General features: G+C 43.0%; 1 protein-coding gene across 1 annotated transcript in view; it reads right to left on the reverse strand.

Moving 5' to 3' along the window:
• Positions 1-8,924, reverse strand: part of LOC111862284 — a gene marked incomplete at its 5' end in the record, with an annotated part of 19,671 nt that extends 10,747 nt beyond the window's left edge. Inside the window, 3 exons of the mRNA XM_023847549.2 lie at positions 4,601-4,749; positions 5,436-5,547; positions 8,789-8,924. Of these exons, the coding sequence (XP_023703317.1) occupies positions 4,601-4,749; positions 5,436-5,547; positions 8,789-8,924 (397 nt within the window). The remainder of the gene's footprint in view (positions 1-4,600; positions 4,750-5,435; positions 5,548-8,788) is intronic.
• Between the last annotated feature and the right edge of the window lie 299 nt (positions 8,925-9,223).

Consider the following 9,223-nt stretch of genomic DNA (forward strand, 5'->3'; position numbering starts at 1 on the left):
CGTGATGATTGCTGGGACTCAGGAATGAAATAGTGCACCCACATTTCATCGGTGGTCACTATAGACTTAAAAAATGCATCACTTTCATCTTCAAACTGCTGTAGGAGACAACGGGCAACTTGCATGTGCACCATTTTGTTCACGTCCGTCAAACTGCATGGTACCCACTGTGCATTCACCTAGCGATAGTGCAGGTGGTATGTCACGATGTCTTCTACACTACTAACACTGATGGACAGCATTGCTCAGAGTTCCTTGGTAGTGATGCGCCTATTCTCACATCTGCATTATCAATGTTTGGCTCGGTGACAGAAGTTTGCGGCTGACGATCATGCGGTTCATTCTCCGTGCGCTCTCTGCCCTCTCTGAAGCACTTACACCATTCAAACACATGTGTCCTTAAGAGACACTCTTCCTCATACTGTTGTTGGAGTCTGTGGTGAATTTCAGCGGAGGAATTTTCTCTGAGGAATTTGATCACAATGCATTGTTCCACACTCTACGGTACCTTCTGTTCACTCATCACTCTAGCAACTTCCAGACAGGACTGAACAGGTTCTAACCCTAACAGGAGGGAGGGTGGAGGTTGTGGCTTCACTCTCTCAAGGTCGCACAGCTGCTGCACAGTGCGGCTTGTTTACAAAAAAAAATCAGTCCCGGTCATATTTGAACCACCTAGTATATAAAGCATCATAATCTGATTTAGTATGAACTGAGATGAATAATTTAAGGTTACTAAACATAGAACTGGGTAAGAGGGAAATGGATAGGGTCAAACCCATATTCAATTCAGTATGTGTCTTACAACACTGTGAGAACATCAGCCAGAGTTCAGAATGCCACGCCCAGAATAATGTTAAATTTATGTCTCTATATTTACATGTAAGCAGCATGCAGTTAACAGTTACCTGAAGTTCCCCTGCTTCAGGTCACTTCAAAATAGTCCCTTCCTGCCTCCCCCACTCGTACTGAGGGATGCACATAACATACATCATGATGCATCACACATGCAATTACCAAATCCAACTCCATGCACTCACCTCACGCCCAGTTAGCAAACAAAACAAAGAAATGCACACTAACTTGTATGTACACGTAACTATCCTGCTGAGTCAACTAAAGTTCAGCACAACCGCAGTCATTGTCCTGCAACCAAAAACATCATCCGCAACATAAACAACACAGAAACACTGGTAAGATGTGAGGTTTTCGTGGCTGTGAAGATTCATACTGTGGTTTTACAATATCTAATGGGTTCTGGGTTATTTTCATTCTCATGATGTGGGTACCTACATTCTGGATAAACATCCTGCCTCCATCAACCCCAAAGTTTGAAGAGGAGTACTCCTCTGACATGGTACCAACCTACCAGACTAGGCAGCATGAAGCCCAGAAGAACACAGAAACATCTAAGGCCTTCACCTATGCTGCTCTTGCACTGTGGGTATAAAGAGGAAGAGGATTCCACTGTTTCTGCTTGAACCTCAACCTTCATTCTAAGCACATGAAATGTTTGGGAGGCAGGGTAGAATACTTCTACCATAGCCCTGTGAGTTTTGGAAGTCTACAAAGAGGGAACCTGGTGCCTGGGTTTATAACTTGACCACCCTGTCACTGAGGGACATAAATACAGAGACCTGGCTCTACAGGTTGGGGGTGGGACACAAGGCTGCATGAACTTGCTCTGTAAAAGAATTACTGTTGTAAAAGCCAAAGAAGAGAAAACAAGACCAAATCTGCCAAGATTTTCTAAGAAAAGCCATGACTCAAAAAGTGCTGTTTTGCCAATGATAATCATGAAATGTGTGGGGACCACATCACTTAACCCTTTGCACCCCACAACTCGACACAGCTGGCTCACCATATTTACATTAAAACAGCCACAGGCTTAGAGATCACCTTGATGTTAATCACTTAGTATCATATTTCTGTCGATACATGGTAGCAATGATGTCTAGAGGAATGAACGAGCCTTCACACTATTTAACTCTGATGTCACTGAAGGGTGATCTGAGGAAATATTCAGGATTTCTATGTGTGAATGTATTTATCCCCAAGCACCCTAGGCCTTTCTACTAGGTAGTTGTAAGAAGTACTTCACAGTCTAAGGGTTAAGGGCAGCAGACTTTCTCATATACACAACACACACTATCATGGCTACAAGAAAATGCAACTTCATGTAATAGTACTGCGGGATGCGCATATTTCTTAGATGGTAAAGGTAAAAAGGTAAAGTTGTCTCTGTACTTAACTAAGTTATGCACTACACCATGAAGGCGTATAGGGGAGTGGATGTACAGACCCACGTTTTCTTGACCTTGGCACTAGCTAGAGGTGAGTGGTCAGTTTCACTCCCCAGCCACTTTTTTTTTTTCCTTGGCTCTACAGCCCAGTGGGCCTAGGCCTACCTCCACGAACTACGTTCACTTCGGTTTTTCTAGATCTTACACATACAGTAGGACTCCTTGGAGGAGTGATCAACTCGTTGCAAGGCCTCTACCTGTAGACAAACACAGAAAAACGCACACAAACATCCATGCCCTGAGTGGGATTCGAACCCACGATCTCGGCTTCTGAGCGAGCAAAGACAGTGCATGCCTTAGACTGCTCAGCTACCGTGACCGGCCCCCCAGCCACTTTACTCCAGGAAAATAGCCCCCAGTACCCACTGGATAGGAGGCTGGGGGATGACACGGAGAAGTAAAAATTCTTAATCCCACCAGGATTAAGACCAACCTCTCGGTCATCCAGCCAATAGCTAGTCGCTAGACTGACTGCGCTATCCCAGCTCACATGTTGCTTAGATGGAAGAAACAATAACAGAATTCTGAATGAGAAACCTTTGGCAAGAGGTGAACTGAAAGCCTGAGAAAGGTTAATCAGTTCATGTCTGTGCCATAGCTCAGACTGTTGGCCATTGGCCGCCTTATGAGAAGTCCAGATTCAGACCCTGGGTAGACTGCACAAGATCTGTGCTGGAGAAAGTGGCACTGGGTCAGATTTCTCTCCAAGCACATTGGTTTTCCCTTACTCATTTCCATTCCAGCAGTGCTCCATACTCCATATTTATCTGTCACCGGGGACCGGTACAAGAGGCCACAGTCACATCCCACTCCTACAGCTAAAAATATTCAGTGATAAGTTATTCAACAACTGTACAAATTGCTCCTAACACCTGCTAAAGTTTGAAGAGGTATCTCCAGAATAAAACTCTGTCCACACTACATAAACCTGCTTGGTAAGATTCAAAAAGGTATGAAAGGACAATATTAAAATGAATCTCATGGAAATGGACAGGTAGAATGCAAAGTGGATTCGCTGACTATGACATGCAAGCAAAACAAGCAAGCAACAAGCAACAACATTAAGAGTCAGGTACCATACTTCTCATAGAGAATCGATCACCACTTTATATTTTGCCATATCTGCAAAAAGTTAATCCATTTCACACAAACGTCTCATATCAGTCAGAAATATACCCAGTGTGTTGACTCCTGATCAGAGGTTCAGCAAAGTATTCTGACTACACTAAATTATGGTAACTGTCTGCACATCTAAGAATACTACTGCTACACAGAAGAGTGCTACTGGAGATAACAAAAACACATGGAATGTTACTCCCATCACAACAGCAAACTTTGTGTCCTGCTATTAGGAACTGCACGTGTTCCATTCACATCTACTGACTTTCCATGCAACCAGCAGCAACAATGAACTGCTGCTATGCAAAATTTTGTTTCAAATAAATGTTTTAATAAGACAGAGTAACCAAATTACAAACAAAATTTTAATTTGCATGCCTATATGTGTGGGTGAGAATGAGATTTACATTCACATACAAACAAAGCTTTTCTCTTAATTTTGGCAAGCAGCATTAAAAAGGTTCACTATCCCTGCTGCAGGACCTTGTGTGGGTCTATGACAACTGAACAGCACACATAGGAGAGGTAATGCAGGCACAGATGGTATATCATGATAAGCAGTACCATCCAAAAGTAAGAACATGTGTTATCAAACACAAGTCAGAATTCAACAAATGACTTTGTAAGCCCCAGAACTGACACCAGACTACAACTGTAGTCTTCTGAGATGTGACATCATGTAATTTTGTAGACAGTTGCCAATGTTTTGAAGCAAGTTGCTTCAAAATGCCTCTGATCATCCACCAGATGACATGGTGTCACATCCAAGAGGACCGCACTCTTAACTCTTTCCTATTGTCTATCAGAAGGCTTCTGCCAGCAGCTTCAGAATTTACTGCCTTGCTACAAACATGTGCTGAGTGTTACCATGTCTTGGCTCTTTACATTCTTAGATATCTGTTTCATTAGTTAATCTATAGCAACAACAGATGGGAGGAGCTTCAAATATTCTTAAATAGCTCCTATGGATGTTGTTCTCATGTTGCCTTGGTGGGAGTGAAGCTGCAAATACAAGCAAGGGAAAGGGTGAATATTCACTGCTGCAATAACATCAAATCTGGTACTACCTACACAATCTGAAAACATTAAGATAGAACCCAGGGGGCAGTCCCCACAGGGCAAGTAGTGGAGAAACACACTTTGGTGACAAACTATAATGACTGCCATGCCCTACTCACCCGTGAGTAGTGGAACTGTCCATTGTGTCGCACACCAAGGAGTAAGCTCACTCGACTTCTCAAATGGCTGCGGTTCGCTGGTTTTCTGAAATACAGCACCAACAAGCACAGAACAGCCACCAGTATGATCAGGCCTACCACCAGACCCACTGAAACAAAACATATCAATCCACTTCTCTGTTTGATTCAACCTGACCCTCTTTGGTACACACCACCGGGCAACATGGGCCAGAGGCCTTCACAAATTGCCAATCTTTCTGACATGCAAAATATTTCCCGCTTTGTATGGAACCCAGTGCTTTATTACTGGGTTCACAAGGATCCAGCTCTGTTCCTTACCTTTAGCCTAAAGAATAAGAGTTCACACCCTCAATCCCCATTTCTTTAAGATCCCTACTAATATTAATATCAATGTCTATGTCTTTTAAGTGATATCTTCCATTCAGATTTTCTGACTAAGATTTCCACATGTGTTACATGCTCCACCCATCCCATCCTCCCTGATCTGATAATAAAGTAAAGTAAAAGTAAAGCTATCCCTGTAACAGGCCATGAAGGCCCACAGGGTTGTGAGACGTTGAGGGTCCCACATTATCTAGACAATCGGCTCAAAGATGGCGGTAAGGTTGTCAGCCTTATGCGCCAGCCGCGCTTTACTCCCCAGGAAAATTATTTCCTGATCTGATAATTCTGTAAGAATATAAATTACAAAGCTCCTCCATTTCCCTCATGGCCCTGTTACTTCCTCTCAGCACTCTGTCCTCAGATATAAATGAAACTAATCAGACAATTCCCCTTACTTCAAAATCTGGACAACTTCAAAGTTATGTCTGACCTGAGCTGCCTTGAGTGGGATCAGTGTGCAACGTTGAGTGGACACCTGACGGGACCAGTAATTCACACACTGGAGAGCTCGGCCACTCAATCACAACCCCACAATCGTTCTTCTGTAATAGATATCAATGACAGCAAGAAATATATTATTTTTGTTATGCATAAATATTCTGTAATGAGAAACAATTTATTATTATGTGAATCAAAAGTACTGTAACTCCAAATCTTATACTGAAGACAGCTAAACCCTCTGGAGCCCACAGTTCATCTATAAGGCTTGATGTGTGGTTTGACAGAAACTAACCAACATTTCAAGGCAACCAGATGCCTTGATCTTTGAGTTTTTTCCCTTAAGTCTGAGGCTGCAGGCTCCTCTAAAACGGAAACCATCTACCAAACTCCATAGCATCATTCCCCACAAGGCAATAATCTTAGCACCTACCACCATCAGAACCCTCCAAAGCATGAAGTCATGTCATTGAGCTTCTGTGGTCAATGCACACTGCATGATTACGGAATGATGACCCAGTATAAGGGTTGAAACATGTTGCGTCTGTTTAATGTTTATACAGTAGTGTCTTCTTTGTTTTTAAAATACAGAATATTGTTGTGTAGTCTGAATACCATATATACTTTTGTATATCTTACAATATCTAAAAATTTGTGACGATGGTACACTGGTACAAATATTATGTTTCTGGACATTATCCATCGTCTTGTCTGTATCTAAAAACCATCCTCTTATTTTTCAAAACAACGTTTTGGAGACTGGGTTCTGTCTCCTTCTTCAGGTAGAACCTACTCAGTTGGGCTCAATCAATAGAGTTGGTTCCTATCTTGTGGTCCGGAGACAAGGACTAGCGCTATTGATTGGGCCCAACTGAGTAGGTTTTACTTGAAGAAGGAGACAGAACCCAGTCTCCAAAACGTTGTTTTGAAAAATAAGAGGATGGTTTTTAGATACAGACAAGACGATGGATGATATCCAAAAACACAGTTATTTGTGTTTCCATGATGATCCTGTACATTGTACTGCATGTCATATGCACCCCACCAATCCTGTCTTTCTTGACCTAACAAGAGTAATGATGGCTACAATGACGACAATGTGTGAACTTGTCCTGTGGCCTCTGCAGAATATGCAAACTTCAGCTTTCAGGATCTAGCTTCACCGTATGCTGAACTTGTTCCCACTTTCCCACATACACTGAATGTGACACTGACTTATAAGATGGTAACTGAACTGCTGGAACTGTCTGAACACAGGCTGAAGTCAAACAGCCAAAGTTATATGTACAAAATAATTGGTTATAATTGATTTTAGTGTGTCTATGAGAACACCAACTGACTTGAATACAAAAAAGAGCGTCACGCTTCTCTGTGGTGTAAAATATTAACACGGCTCTCATCATAATGTGGCAAGTTGTTCTGCGAGCTGGGACCCATCACCAAATACAGTGACCAAATTGAGGAAGTATGACACATATGGGAGGGATCAGAAATACATACTGAATTTTATTAAGAAACCCTAAAGAGAAGACTCCCTGGGACACAAACATGAGGATGATACTAAAAGATATTTTAAAGAACAGGGTCAGAGGATGTGGATTGGAATCATCTGGCTGAGGGCAAAGTTCAGTGGCGGGCTCCTGCGCAACTGAGCGACTACTAGCTTCTCAATCAGGAATCTCCTCCATGCCAAAACAAAAGGCCTGTTCTCAGCATTTCGTGTAACCGTGCGGGCTGGCGTACCAGTAAACCTGCCTCCTATTCAGGAACTGCCCGGTTGGCATCTCGGTCAGAACATCGGCTATCCTAACTATGGGTTTTCATGGCTTTCCTCGATCCTTCTATGCAAATACCGAAATACACTTCATTCAGGTCATGACCGCATCCTTTCATATCCTTTGCAATTCATCAGTCATATACGAGGGTCGTACTGAAAGTCATGAGCAACAATTTTTTGTAAAGTAACATGCTTTATTATTGACAAACCAAATACACCATCTCAATCTAAAGACCTTTCTTTATTTTTCCACATAATCGCCACTTCTTTGTACACATTTCTCCCAGCGTTCTGGGCGTTTGAAAATTCCCCTTCTGTAAAATTCCGTTCCAGCCATCCGAAGACACTGACGTGCTGCTTTCTGAATTGCCTCCCTTGTCTCAAAACATTGTCCACGCAGCTTATCCTTCACAAATCCGAAAATATCGTAGTCGGAGGTTGTCAGATCAGGGCTATCGGAGGGGTGTGGAAGAACTTCCCACCCCATCTTTGCAGTTGCTTCCAATATGATTTTTGTGGTCTTCGGTCAATAACCGCAGCGCCCAGCGAGCACAAATTTTTCTATAGCCCAAGCTTTCAATCATCTCCTGTACTGCACTGTGCCCTATTTCAAGTTTTCGGGCTATTGTGTCCACAGTCACACGCCTGTCATCTTGAATAATCTCACCCACTCTTTCCTTGTTGTGTTCAGTTGAGGCTGTTCGACGACGACCGCTCCGAGGCTCATCTTCGATGCTGGTGTTCCCATCTTTAAAATGTTTCACCCATCTTCGAACACTGCTCGCACCAATGCACACATTTCCATACGCACGCTGAATTCAGAAAGCAGTACGTCAGTGTCTTCGGAAGGCTGGAACGGAATTTTACAGAAGGGGGATTTTCAAACTCCCAGAACGCTGGGAGAAATGTGTACAAAGAAGTGGCGATTATGTGGCAAAATAAAGAAAGGTCTGTAGATTGAGATGGTGTATTTGGTTTGTCAATAATAAAGCATGTAGCTTTACAAAGAATTGTTGCTCATGACTTTCAGTACGACCTACGTATTATCCTACAATGAGACGCTACATAGCGTTGCTAATGAATGAACCCCCTCCACCACCCACGAACTTCGTGAAGCCTGAAGTGATCTCGGAGGGGTATGCACTGCAAGCTGACAACCAGAGGGTGAACGACCGGGCCCACGCACAAAACACACATCTGACAAGGTTACAGCACCTGTTGTCATGAGCTGCAGCGCCCAAAGGGCGACCTCCTCCCCCCAGGTAGTCCACACGGCAAAACATACATTTTAATGACATCCTCTAACTATTACACGTGGTCCATTCCGAGGGGTTTATCCCTCAGTATTCTGCATAATTTATCTGTCTCTCTCCTGTGAACTGCTAGACAAGCCCAATGCAATGCCATACACTCACGTACCCCAATAGTGTGGGTGACTCACACTCCCGCTCCATTCTTTTCCCTCTTCGCCGTGTTTCACACCCATGTAGTTCCTGGTAGCGGGCGTGATCGTAGCAGTGGCCTGATAACAAGCTACTAACAGTTCTAGTGCACTTTTGTTTACCTACCTCGAGAACCGTAGAACGCAAGGAAATGCTGCATCGGACATAAAGAAATGTTTTATTGTTCTCTAAGCCATTTGTTCCAAACTGGATTCCGTCCCGACTAATATTCAGCGAGTTATGTCCAGGAACTCCAATAGCTCTTCAGGCAAAGTGTCCGTTTTTGTTTCCTGACTTCAAAACTGTAGTGCGTCGACAAATCTTAATAAAACGTCTCAATATCCGATTTCATGATATTCCATTCGGCGGCTCTGGAGTTTGTTACACGCGGACAGACATGACAAAGAACAATCCTCGCCGTAACCTCTAGTAGCGAAAGGTCAAAAGATATTTCCTGAATCTGCTCTTCTAAATATCTTTCAGAATATATTTGTTATTCAAGAGTGTTAACTTCTGGGATATAACGCCGTGTAGTTCATGCAAAATCAACAGACGTTTCGG

Source organism: Cryptotermes secundus, unplaced genomic scaffold (genome assembly GCF_002891405.2).
Source record: "Cryptotermes secundus unplaced genomic scaffold, Csec_1.0 scaffold559, whole genome shotgun sequence".
Lineage (NCBI taxonomy): Eukaryota > Metazoa > Arthropoda > Insecta > Blattodea > Kalotermitidae > Cryptotermes > Cryptotermes secundus.